Source organism: Mastomys coucha, unplaced genomic scaffold (genome assembly GCF_008632895.1).
Source record: "Mastomys coucha isolate ucsf_1 unplaced genomic scaffold, UCSF_Mcou_1 pScaffold22, whole genome shotgun sequence".
In the NCBI taxonomy this organism is placed as follows: domain Eukaryota; kingdom Metazoa; phylum Chordata; class Mammalia; order Rodentia; family Muridae; genus Mastomys; species Mastomys coucha.
Genome location: NW_022196905.1, coordinates 46850829 through 46864827, shown reverse-complemented (window position 1 = coordinate 46864827; position 13999 = coordinate 46850829). Strand labels below are relative to the sequence as shown.

The 13999-nt window shown below is 45.8% G+C and overlaps 1 protein-coding gene across 1 annotated transcript in view; it reads left to right on the top strand.

Annotated features, from left to right (window-relative positions):
- Positions 1-13999, top strand: part of Sel1l3 (SEL1L family member 3) — a 110245-nt gene that overhangs the window by 8301 nt on the left and 87945 nt on the right. Inside the window, 1 exon segment of the mRNA XM_031342288.1 lies at positions 4957-5527. Coding sequence (XP_031198148.1) covers positions 4957-5527 — 571 coding nt within the window.

The following is a 13999-nucleotide window of genomic DNA, read 5'->3' as shown; positions in this document are numbered from 1 at the left end:
GTTCAATTACCTCAAATCTAGTATAGCTGATCCATAGACAGTTCAAGCCACATCTGTAATTTTATATTCAGTAGTTGCCACATTGAAAAAGTAAACAAGAACAGGTATGATTCATTTTAATACTTTTTATTTAATTTGATATCCAAATATTATAATTTTGACATGCGATCAATGTAAAAACCATTAATAAGGCCCCTTGTAGCCTTTTGTTAAATAACAAGGCTTTGAAATCAGGGTATATTTTACACTTCCAGCATGTCACAAGTGTCTGCTCCACCTCCTGACTATCACACAGGAGAACATATGTGTTGAATCTGCATTCTTTCCGTTTGCTTTTGCTGACTCTCAGGGCTTAGAACCAGATGAAAATACAATAATCTTCATACGAGTATCCAGACATGTTTCTTTGAAACAGAATTTGGAAGGAAGGCCCTGGAGAGGTACGGGGTGAGGTGTGACTCCACCTCCGTCAGCCACGATGTGACGAGTGTAACGCGCCGGGCAAACTGTGGCACGCTGCCCTTATTAATGCAGAAAAGTGTGACGGGTGCATTTTCAAGCAATCAGATGTAAAATAATGAACAGGCTTATTAGGAACCACACTTCACAGGGGAATCAAATGGCTTCCCCCCTGCATTTCTGTTCAAAAGAGAGCTCTCTCCTTTTAGCATTGAAAATGTGCTAGGAAAAAAATATATATAAAATAAAAGCAAGAAGACTGGGTCTGGGTGAGTTTTTCAGAAGGTATGGAAAGAATGTGGTCCAGAGTCATTCTTCCGAAGAGAACACACTGTGGTGCGCACTGGACCAAGGTAGGCTCTGGACTCTGGGCTTTGTCTAGCCTCCAGAAGTGAAAGGTTCCTGCATGGATTTCTACGGGAAAGCATCGGGGGCATCACCCAAGCCTAAGTTGTGCTGGCTAGCTGTCCACAGGTTCAAGTCCACAGGCACCAGAGACTGCTGGCTGTGTGAGTGTTGAATGAACGCACTCTTCCCGTGGACCAATACTGGGTTCACCTGTTTGTGCAAAAGGAGGATGCAGCCCAGAGTTCCCAGGCAGCCATGAATCCGTCTTGCCATGATGTGCTTTGGGATGGCCATCGTGTTAGCGGTGGGTGTGCGAAGGTGAGCCTGGGGAGATGTGACAGATGCAGACGTTTGAAGAAGAGGGCTATCTATCACCAGTGGCTCCTGCTCCACTTCCAACTATAAGGTTATTTTTAATGTGTGTTTTCTCCCTGCACTCTAGTGGTATGACTGAGAGCAGAAAGCAATTAATCCGCTTCCGGAGGGGTGGACAGTTGGAGTTGTTCTCACTCCTTACAGATTTCGGCCCCCAGGTTGCCCATGAGGCGTGTGAGGGAACGGCCAGCCCTTCCATTCCCTTTCTGCCGTTTGTGGAAACTGACACTTTCCCCTCTTAAGATGGTTGCTCTCCACTCTGAATATTCATGTGGTCTAGAATGCAAAATAGAATGATAGGGCCACACGTCTCCGCCCACTCCCAGAGTAGGCCATTCTTCCTTTCACGTTCCATGGCGACAACTGATCCTATGTGTATTCAAGTGATTTTGGTTTTAAACTATGCATGCATGAATGTGTGTGTGTGTGCATGTGTGTTCATGGATGCATGTGTGCATGTGTGCTTGTGTGTGTGTGTGTATGCGAGTACGTGCTTTGCAACCCAGTGTGGTATTTATGAACACGCTTAAAAATGGCAAGAGTAACAAAAGTTACACACCCAAAGCAGCCTTCAGAGATGGTCCCATCATCTGTGTATAAAGATCTCGAGTCTCTTGGTGGCTGGAGAGTACTCTGGGGCTATCGGTACTTCACTTACTTAAGCTGCGGACATGTACACATTTTATCTCCCACTGTAACAGACAGTGCTGACACGAAAAGCCTGTACTTACACCCTTTCCCACAGATTTCATATATTTGTAGGATAAGATCCTACAAGTGGGATTGTTGGGCCAGAGGGTGACTGTGTTTACTCTTTGGGTAGGTGTTGCCGGATTGCCTTGCAGAAACGACCAGCAGCAGCAGGAGCCGCACGCGAGTACATGTGCCTCCCACACTGCAGCCGGCAGAATCAAATCTAACCTTGATCTTGAGAGTCTCGTAGGTTAAACATGCCATCTCTGTGTGGCTTCAGTTTGCCTTTCTGTCCCCATGAGCTGGGCCATCCTCATCACTGAGTTGTGAGTAGCTCATATTTCTACTGGACAGCTATTCTAACCCTTGTGCATTGAGTCCAAAAGAAGACAAACCCCTTTCGACGACCCCTTTTGATGACGATGCACACCCCTTTCGAAAGCGGAGATGAAGGTGCAAAGGGGAATGCGTGCTTTCGCTCTGGACTGGCACTCACTGTTCCCCGAGCCAAATGCTCTCTTTCTTTCTCATGCCTGCTTGCATCTCTGCCGTTGTTGTTCTGGTCTCTGGCCAAGCCATACCGCTTTCTCCTGAACATTCAGGTTCTTTGCTGCTGCCCCGATTTTGCTGTTTCTGCTACTTCCAGCCTCCTCCTGGAGGACTTCTTTCACCCTACGAAACCCAAATGGAATCCCGTTTCTCCCCTAAGCCTGATCTAGACTCCCCCACTCCCTTGTGCTTCTATTGGTGATCTGGACTGGGTTTGAATACCATTTGATTGGCACACTGGCTGTGTTCGCTTTGCTTTATTATTATTATTATTATTATTATTATTATTATTATTATTATTATTATTATAACAACTATTAGCAGGTTTGTTTCCCTGATACAGGACTTCAATTCTCATCCACCTTTGCTCCTCCATGGCTCTAAACTACAATGGAAAAAATAAAAAGTAGCCCCCTTCTCTTTCTTTGTAAGACCAGAGTAGCTTTAAATTATTTTTAAGGTTTATTTATTTATTTTATGTGTATGAGTACACTGTAGCTGTACAGATGGCCGTGAGACATCATGTGGCTGCTGGAAACTGAACTCAGGACCTCTGCTTGCTCTGGCCCCACTCGCTCCAACATAATACACTGTAGCTGTCTTCAGACGCACCAGAAGAGGGCGTCAGAGCTCATCAGGGATGGTTGTGAGTCACCATGTGGCTGCTGGGATCCGAACTCAGGACCTTCGGAAGTGCAGTCAGTGCTCTTACCCGCTGAGCCATCTAGCCAGCCCTAAATTTTTAAGATAAATATTTGTTTGTGTGTGTGCATGTGGGTTCTGGGATTGACCTCCAGTCGTCAGCCTTGGTAGAAAGTGCCTCTATCTAATGAGCAATCTTGCCACCCCTCTTTCCCACTTTGAAGACAAGGTCTCACTCTGTTCCCGTCTGGTTTGGAGCTCATTATGTAAAACAAGTAGGTCTCGAACTTGGCAGGATCTTCCTGTTTCTGCCTCCTGAGTGGTGGCATTAGAGACATTCATAATCAAAGCTGGCCGATGAAATGAAATGACCTCTCCCTTTAAGACTGTGATACAGTATTTGTTTACAAAGCTGATTGTTTTGAAAGGAGGGGGGGTGTTCGGTAGTGTTGTGTAAGCTCCCATTGTGCACAGCTGTTACTGTTCTCAGCACTCATGAAACTCTAACATCAGCCACTCATCCTGCATCCCACACACCCCCACACACCTTAGCAATCCCTCTTCTATTTTGTCTCCACCAGTCTGGCTCCTCTACCTTCTCCTGTAAGTGCTTCATACAGTACTTCCTGTTTTGTGCTTGGCTTATTTCAATTAGCATATCTTTCAGGTCCATCCACTTTATAGGATAACAGAATCCCATGGCATTGTAGTGTGTATAGACCACTGTTCTCATTGCCGATGAACATGAGAGCTGCTTTTAGTTATCTGGGATAGTGTGGCTATGAATATCAGCATATAACTGCTTCCTCAAGTTCTTGCTTTCAACTTTTTTGGGGTATGTTTGGAAGAGGAATCATGGGAGCAGACCACATGGTTCTTACATTTTTAATTTAAAAAACCAAAAGTGGCTTTAGTCTTTACCATAAACGCTGTATCATTTTACCCTGCCACCTTTGGTGCAGGGATTCCAATTTCTCCACATGCTCACCCATGCTTGCCTTCTAGTCCCCCACCACCCCCCGCTTTTGTTTCTTTTCTTTCGATCATAGCCATCAAAAATGGGTGTGAAGCGGTCACAGTGACCTTGTTTGCTCTGGACACCTGAATCACAAAGTCATGTCAAGAAGGGCTCAGCTAGTCATAGCTCATTACCTCAGGCTAACAACATTGCCTAGAGTTTTTGTAACCAAGCTCCTCAGATGTCTGGAAGAAATGCACCCAGTGAGAGGACTTGAAGAAGCAAGCAACTGGACACACTGCTAACATCTTCCTTTGCACCAGTCACATCATGCACAGTGAAAGCCCAGGACCTGGTGGCTATGGTCCAAGCTTGCCTGTGTGGCGCAGCAGAGACCTCCTGCTGGGCCATCGAGCTTGCAGGCTTGCAGGCTTGCCCTGGCTCCACACTTACAGGGCATAAATATGCCAGGCTGGCCTTCTTTTTATGTTCCCTGGTGATGCCCTTTCAACTTCTCTCCAGCCCTTTGATTGGTAGCGTCTGGCCACCATTTGAAGTAGTTTGTACATATCTAAAGCTGACTTGCCTCTTTCATTTCAAGACAGGTTCCTTTCCCTATTACTTTTGCTTGGGATCAGCCTCATCCTTTGCAAGCCAGCTTGGGAATGATTGGCACGAAGCTTTGAAAGCCACATTTTGATCAGCAGATGTTCCTGAGCCCAGGAAGAGACTTCAGCGTGGCCCAGTCTTCATTTGTGTGTGTTGGTTTTTCTCCAGTCTAATGGCCGTGCTTTTGACATCTCTTTCTGTCTGCATTCATTGCTTTTACATAGATCTGTGGTTTTTAATGCCAAGAAAATAGCAATTTATGCATGTGTTAATAAGATGATGTCTTTTTAAACATTCTGTATCACCCTTTCTCTCCTTTTCAGAATTTTGTGCCATCGTTGGGCAGGCAGACTTCCCTGACGACATCAGTGCTGCCCAGAACAGAACAGAGCACAACGTACACAGACTTTATTTATTTTACTGCTTTTGAAGGGAGCGTGCGCAATGTCTCTGAAGTCTCCGTGGAGTATTTATGCTCTCAGCCTTGTGTTGTCAATTTGGAGGCGGTTGTCTCATCCGAGTTCAGAAGTAGCATTCCCGTGTATAAGAAGAGGTGGAAGAATGACAAGCATCTTCACACCAGCAGGACACAGATAGTACACGTGAAGTTCCCAAGCATTATGGTGTACAGGGATGACTACTTGATCAGACACCCCATCTCGGTGTCCACGGTGATTCTCCGAGCCTGGATTACTCACTGGCACAGTGGCGGGGGCTTGAATGTCCGAGGGGAGGAGAATTTGCTGCATGCTGTAGCAAAGAATTACACCCTGCTGCAGACAGTCCCTCCTTTTGAACGGCCTTTCAAAGATCATCAGGTGTGCCTGGAGTGGAACATGGACTATCTCTGGAGCCTCTGGGCCAATAGGATCCCACAGTGTCCTCTGGAAAGTGGTAGGTCACTTGCCTCATGGCAGAGCACTTTCTTGTGTTTTGAGATTGCCGGTGTCATCGCATGACAGCAGGGGCAAATTCCCTCTATAAATTACGTGTGTGTGTGTGTGTGTGTGTGTGTGTGTGTGTGTGTATGTATTTGACATCAGAGCACAATTTGCATGAGTCATTATTCTCTTTCTTCTGTGTCAGTCTGAGGGATAGAACTCAGGTCATTAGGCTTCACAGCAAGCACCTTTACCCACTGAGCTATTGTGCTGGTGCCCAGGAGCTAATTCTTAAGTTAGCATCAGTAAGATGAGGGGAATGGAGAGGTCTATTGTGTCTGTCATTTTAGACTTGGAAACAAAAAGGAGTGAAATAAAAAAAAATGAAAGAAAAGAGGAAGATTAAGGGAGAATGACAAGAAAGATGAAAGACAGAAAGGAATCAAGGGGCCGTGGAGGGAACCTTCGAGAGCTTTTGAGCTGCTCAGAAACAATAAAGCCGCTGAAAGGGGGGCTGGCTCCCCAGCAAGCCCCACAGCTTCTGTTATTTAGTAGAAGAACGTTTTATCTTGGAGGAGATGAGAGAGACCCCAGAGCCATCTTTGTGCCAGAAAGGGAGCTTGTGTCTCAGGGAAGTAACTTGTGGCTGGGGCCGACCTGCGCTGTTACTTCTGAGTGTGTAGCCAGAACTTGCCTACCCTCTGTTTCGTTAATCTATAAAATAGGTTAACGAATCCTTCTCTCAGAACAGAGTGATGAATACCGAAGGAGCTGCAGTTGCTCTGCCTCAGCACCAAGCTGCCACACTGGTGGGAGAGTCCAAATTCTGCATTTTATCCTAAATGTTGTGTGGTGATAACCTACATGGGATCCATACAGAGGCTCCTGGGTCACTCCACAGCCTCCCTACACATCAGAGGTGGAGACCTATGAAGTGGGTCCAAAGTTCTCCCATGGGAGGAGAGGCACCAGCTCTGTGGGTGCTGAACACCTGCCAGTTCTCCTCAGCTGGCATGGGGAGTCAGCATGGTCTATTCTCAGATCCCCCCCAGGTCTAGTATTATTTCCACCCATGAGCACCTGCAACAGAATTATCTATTGGTTTTGCTTTAAACACAGTGTTCTTCATCTACCTAATATTGTGGATGGAATGGACTCAGCATTTGAAATGGATTCTGATGCACCCAAAAATTTTAATCTCTGGGCTAGGGGGTGGGACTATGGATAGGACTTTGATCTTGTTTTGACTGTGGCCCAACTCCCAGGCTGGCTTGGCAGGTGCAGGGATTCTACAGTCCATGACAAAGGGCCTTTCCACAGTTAGTTCCTCAGATCTAGTCATCAGATCTGGTACGGAGGTAACTTAAGGACACGATCCCATGCTCTGCCTCTAGTGACATGCTTTTTCTCACCTTTGGGATATGATTTCTGGGGAAGCAGTGGGTGTGGTAAATTCTTAGTAAGTCCCAAAGGGGCTTCGGGTGTGTGTGTGTGGCCATATAGATCCATAGTTCTTGCTGCATACATTAAACAGTTAGCATCTTGAAAACTCTTTATTCGACTCTAATTGTAGAGCCAGAAGAAATTATAAAAACAGTAGAGAAAGTCCTTTGTGCTATGGCCCAACTTTTCCCTTTGGTACTGCATTCTGTAATCACAGCACAGTGTTAAAACTGGGGAACCAACAACGCCACTGAATACTGTTATCTGTAGATTAGATTCAGGCTTCATAGTATTTGCATTTGCTTTTGCTGTGTGTGTGTGTGTGTGTGTGTGTGTGTGTGTGTGTGTGTGTGTGTGCATGTACACTCATGAGTTGTGGGAAGAGCTGGGTAATTAGATGTCTGGAATACAGGGACTATGTATACATAGGTGAGCCACCCTCCTCCTGGCAGAGCCACCATGGCAGGCCCTATCTAAGCGCCTTCCACAGGGATCCCTGATTTGTCAAGCAGAAGGGAGCAGTGCGGGGCACATATAGCCACAGTTTTGCTTTGCCTCTGACTTCATCAGGCTTCATGATTTCATTTCGTGTTCCGAAAATGCATGTCTTTCTCATTGAAAAATGACCAAATTGCAAGTGGGGTGTCTTGAAATCATTTATAAACTGGCCCATTCTCAGGGTGCCCTGAGAATGGGAACTGCCTTCTCTTTCTTCTGCCGTTTCCTGCCCTGTTTGGAAGGCCCAGGAACAGCACAGTGGGAATTTTCTACCCACCTTCTTGAGAACATTACTTTTGGTGTGAGAACCAATCTAATCAAATCATTGCACACAGGGAAACCTTTCTTAGGAGTTAAAAAAAATCACTGAAAATGGAGGCGGGAGCTTTTGGCACTCTCAGACCAGCCCTGCACCTGCAACTATGATTTGTTTATCAAAATGAGACCATTTTTTTCCCTTCTTTCTTTAAAAGAGAAGTCACCTGAGCGAGTGTAGCAGGCTGTAGGATGTACTGAGACTTTTGTTCTGGATGGGGCTGTGGGCTGGCGGGGCTACACGGAAGCCTGGTTCTTAACAGAGCCCTTTTTACTTCCTTTGCTTTCAGGCAACAGCCAGTTGAGCTCAAGAGACCAGCTGAGCTTCAGGGGCACCTCTTAGTTCTGGACCCCTCCATAAAATGCTGTCCCATTGAGACAGGGCTTGGGAAATGTTTTCTGAGTCAAGCATCTCACATCCTACGTGGTCCTGACTCTGTACCCCAAATCCGACTTCATCTTTTTTGTTGTTTATGAAAAGGCTCAAACTTTCCCTGTGCCTGGATTTTCCAGGAGAATGGTTGAAGTCCTGTCTGCCACCAGCTTAGTTTATGTTCCAAGGTAGGACTGAGTACCTCAAAAAAGGCCCAGGCTGGACCACTGGTTTGACTTTTGGAGGACAACTGGCAAGTTTTCATCCATCCCTGCTGAGCAAGCCCAACCTAGATCCAAAGCCAACAGCTGTCAGATACATTGAGCCTAGACTGTGACACATGCCTTTCTGCATTCCTGTCCCAGTTATGTTCTGGCCTTGGAGCCATAGGTAGTTGGGCAAGCAATAGCCCCGTGGCTCCTCTAATGATTGTTATCTGTTTCCTTGGGGGAGGGGACAGGCCTTAAGTCCAATGTGTGTCTGACTCATTCCTGAACTCACTGAAAACACTGGGTGAGGTAGGGCTGGAGTTAACATTCAACCTGGGCCACTCTCATAACCTCTCCCTTGTCACACCCTCAGGAGAGAGTCTGCCAGTGCTGTTGGCTACAGCTGAAGCTGTATATGCCATCTGTTCCATCTCTCCTGGCCACGTGGACCGCTAGCATCCTTGTCTAAGTCACCACCCTCCTAGACTTTGACCACAGCCTCGTAGTGGCTTTCCAGCTTCACCCTTGCCTCCTCTCTCTCCTGAAGCCCGTGCAGTGCAGGCTGGTCACCTCATTCCCCCCTTTGAACCTCCTCGTTCTGCCGCTTGGGATCAAGCCATGCTGTCATGCAGCTTTTGCTGGTTCGATCCCCTAGCCACATGAGTCTGCTTGCTTCTTATCTAAACAGGTCACATTCAGTCCCACTTTGGGACATTTGAATGACTATTGTCACCTAAAGTGTTCATCTCCCGATCTCTGTTAAGCTTGAGTGTTTTCCTCCTTCATCCCGGCGCTCAAATGTCCTATCCCATGACCACCTGGTTGGAGATAGTGACCTTGCCTGGTATTATCTTTTTCGTCTCCTTCGTAGGCTATAACCACTGAACACTGTAATTAAATAGCTATATTTCCTGGTTTTCTGTAGACCGTTATAATACAAGCTGTTATAATACAAGCTCCTTGAGCTGTGTTCCAGGAAGGACTGTACTATGACAACACACTGATGTCCCCTAACCCCTGTTGCAACATGGTGTGAAGGACAGGGCGGTGTGGAGCTGGCCCTGAATCTTCCCTTGGCCCTCTCTGCACACAGACCCACTGGCCATAGCTTCCCGGATGCTCTCTCACACTGGCTGAAGTTGCAGAGTTCAAGTCACTTCTCTTGCAAACACACATGGCTCAGCTCTGCCTTGGTAGGTTGAGTCTGACACTCCCATTTTTAGGTCTTCCTAATTTAGTTCCTTTGACCTAGGATGCTTATTACCCTACCCTGTCCCAACCAGTGCCACCAGTTCCATCAGCATGTAGCCTTAACTCCTGCCACCTTCCATGCGTCCCTGCTGAAAATCCTCCCTAAACTTTGACTGTCAGTCCAAATTGCCACCTCCCCTTGTCCCATCCACAAATATATGTGTGTTCCTGAGTGTGTTTTATTTCCACAATCAGAAGTTACCTCTCTGACCTCTGGCTTTCCAAGCCCTCTATGTGTACCTCTCCTGGGATGTGTATTGTGTTCAGCTAAATGAAGCAAAGACTGGCTGAGCCTCTACCGACCAGTTTTTTTCCCAAATCTGGGAACTCATGGGTGGAGACCTAGTCCCTCTCTCTAAGGTGGTTGTGTGGGAGACAAACACAGCTATGGCACAGTCACAGCCACTCTCTATTTCCAAATCCTTGTCACGTGCCAGACACCGTGGGAAGAGCCTAGCCGCTCTACCCAACACTCTGCCTTCTAAACTTGCTGATGGGGAAGTAGACTTGGGAAAGTAGAATGATCCGTCTCAGGTCACACCACAACTACTAACTATGGAGCTCGTATTTAAAGCCAGATCATTTGCCTCCCAAACATCATATTTAACCATTGCCTGGGGTTATAAAGCTAGCTATTTATTATTTATTTGTTCCATGCCATTCACTTTGGACTAAGCTACTATGCCTTTATCAGGTGCTTCACTGGGGTTTGTCACAGAGGAGGTGACATTTGGACAGAGACCTAACGGCTAAGCAAAGCTTTCACAGCCAGAAGAATGGAGATCAAGATATCAGAAAGGCAGAAAGGACAGAGGGGAGCTATAGCACTGGATAGAGGTGGGGGTTGCGTGACACAGCCACATCTTCCCACATGCAGGACGGCAGGCGGGCTGTGTGCCGCCTTCCTACTGGAGGACGTTAAGAAGTTGGAGGACTGATGCCCAGTCTGCACTGATGAGAAGGGTCATGCCAACTGACTGCTGGCATCCACAGTGGGGTGAAGATGCAGACCAGCAGTGTGCTTGATATGTGTTTGAAGCACTTACTTGCACTTGAAGGTAGAATGTCAGATGTGAGCAAGGTTACTCAGGATCACGCTGTGAAGATTTGAAGTCCCACACTAACAGTAGTGACCATTCTACCCTCGTGCCTCCCTTCACGACAGGTGGCTGATAAGAAGCTCTTGGGGCTTCGTGGGTGATATTTAAAATTACAGTTATTTATTTATTTGGTGTGTGTGTGGGTGGGGGGACAGGTACATGCCAGGTTGTGTGTGTATGGAAGTCAGAGAAAAACCTGAAGGGGGTTCGACTCTCTCCTTCACCATGTGGGCTCCAGGGTTCAAACTCTTGGCTGCAAGCCCCTCTACCTCCTGAGCCATCTTGCCACCTGAAAGTATGGTTTCTTATAACAACATTCTGTTACAACAAAATAACTGAAATTTAAGTCAGAACTTGGATCCAGGCTTGACTTGTCTTTGTGGAAAAAATAAAACCGATTCCCAAACAAACTGTGTATGCATCAGGATTATTCAGGCCAATGACGTGATGATCCATTTCTAATTATAAGCTATATATTTGGACTTAAAAAAAAACCCCATAGACTCAGTCCCCCTCTCCCCAGTTAATCACAGTAGTCTGAGGTTCCCAGTAATAACACTAATTAGTGGCTCGCATCTGCATTGCCCTTTACAATGAACAAAACACTTTTTCCAGGCACATTGTCTCATTTAATCCTTGTAACAATCTCAAGGGAGAGACAGCATTATTCTCATCCTCTTCTTAATGAAGGGGAAAACAGAGGCTCAGGGAGATTATTTAACTGGAGTCCAAACCTCCATTCTTTCGGCTTTGCTATGCTGCCTCTCTGAGATATGCTAATACAGCCCTAACCCAGGTTCTAAATTAGAAGGAAGACTTTTTTTAAAGTTGAATTTTTATCGATGTGAATCATGTTTCCTTCTTCACCCACTGGACTTTGTCTCTTTGAAGCAATTGGGCTGAGCTGAAGAGCCTCAGAGGCCCGGGGTGGGGAGGCCAGTGGGATGCAGCTGGCTTCTTCTCTCTGCCTGCATAGAAATATTCAGAGCCTTTGTTCTTGTCTTCCTTCTCTGCAAAGGTAATACATGTACCTGGTAAAAAATTCAAATCGTGTAAAAAGGTTTAGCGGGAAGGAGAAGTTCCGCCCACCCCAGTCTTCTGGTCCTTTTCCCAGAAGCACACTCGGTACACGCATTTCTTGTTTCTACTTCCAGAATAATCCTCTGCACATAGAAGCCTTGAGTTTAGCTCTTTCTCTCCACAAATGATAGCCTAGGAGCAACTCTGCCTCATACTAATTAATGATACAGCCGAGAGCTTTCTCCATCGGGCCATGCTGCTTGGCCTCATTCTTTTTGACAGATCCTTAGCAGTTCATTGCCTGATGGTCCATCACTTATTTAACCTGTCTTCTTGGATAGGAGGGAGGTCATGTGTGTGTGTGTGTGTGTGTGTGTAGGAGGATTTTATGTGTGTTTGTGCTCATGTATGTGGGCATGTGCATACCAGTGTGTGCACATAGGAGGCCAGAGGTCAGAGGTAGGTTTCCATTACTCTCATGAGCTTGTTGATTTGGCTAGATATGCTGGCCTAGCAATCTCCTGGCTTCCTCCGGCCTTCATCTGCCAGCACTGGGATTACGGTAAACTATGCTAGGCCTAGCTTTCTTTGCATAGGTGCTAGAGATCTGAACTCAGGCTTAGATAGGGAGCAGCTTACATACCAAGCATCCCTAGCCTCCATGAAGGGCTTTTCTTTCATTTGCTCTAACAGTATTTCTTCTCTGAACATCCTTAAGGGAATCTTTGCGCATATGTGAGTATGTTTGGAAGAATGAGTTCCAAGGACTCGAGCCTATACTCTTGGACTCCTCAGAATGAATATTCCACAGACTTCCAAAGGAACCTACTTCATCACTCAGACACTCTTTGAAGGCATTTATGACTTAAATCATCCCTATTAAAACATACTGATTTTATTTCAGGCTTGGCTTTAAAGGCAACAGTGCACCCAATATCCACTGCCTTTTAGGGAGCTCTGTTTGGAAAACATTTCTTCTCAGGATTGAAAAATTGTACTTTCTTTCTCCCTAGATTCTGCTAGCCACAGAGATTCCTTGCAGGGAGATGTCCAGTTCCTCCATATGCATGCTGGAGATCTTTCTCAGCGGTGTCTTTCTGATGTGTCTGAAGCTCATCCTGAGAGGAGTCTTGCTGCATGGGGACAGGACCTTCCCCAGAGTTAGGATCTCAGGCCTTTAGCTGGACTAGGCAATGGACTACAAGATTTCTCTAGCCCCTGCCCACCCAAAGAAAAGACTAAAATATGCTAGGGACCAGGAAGGGTGTCAATAAGGCATGAGGACCTAGGTTTAATCCCTAGAACCCATGTAAAATGCTGGGTAGTGTGGCATCTCACCTGTAACATAGAATCAGGGAAGTGTGTGTGTGTGTGTGTGTGTGTGTGTGTGTGTGTGTGTAGGACCCTTGATCTTACTGACTAGTCAGTCTAGTTGAACTGGTGAGCTCCAGGTTCAATGGGAGACCCTGTCTCAAAAGAAAGGAAGAAAGGAAGGTGTGTGTGTGTGTGTGTGTGTGTGTGTGTGTGTGTGTGTGTGAGAGGAGAGAGAGAGAGAGAGAGAGAGAGAGAGAGAGAGAGAGAGAGAGAGAGAGAGAGAGAGAGAGAGAGAGAGAGAGCAACCCCCCAGGCATGGTGGTTCACACCTTTAATCCTAGGCAAAGGCAGGCAGATCTCTGTGAGTTTAAGTCTAGCCTGGTCTACAGAGTGAGTTCCAGGACAGCCAGGGCTACACAAAGAAACCTTTTCTCCAAAACAAAAAGAACAAAACAAAAAGATAGAAAGGAGTGAAGGAAGACACACACACACACACAGACATATATATATATATATATATAGATAGATAGATAGATAGATAGATAGATAGATATAGTATATAGATCAATACACACACATATATGTATATATATGTATATATGTTGATATATATATATCAATACTATATTGTAGCATTTCATACATATATATATGTTCATATATATATATATATATATATATATATATATATATATATATATATATAAAACACTATATTATATATATCAATCAGGAAGAGGTAGGAGTTCTGGCTACCTCATGGTGGGTTGCTAACCTTTGTGCTGAAGCAGGATGGTGCTGGATGACCCCTCCACTCATCCTAGCTATGCTGAGTCAGGTTCTAAACTGAAAGTGAGGCAGAGAAGCTGGTAGGGCCTTGGGAATTCAAGGCAACATTAATGAACTAACCACTATTGAAATGTTTTAGTGTTTCAGCAGCCAGTAGGCATGGCAGCTGTATG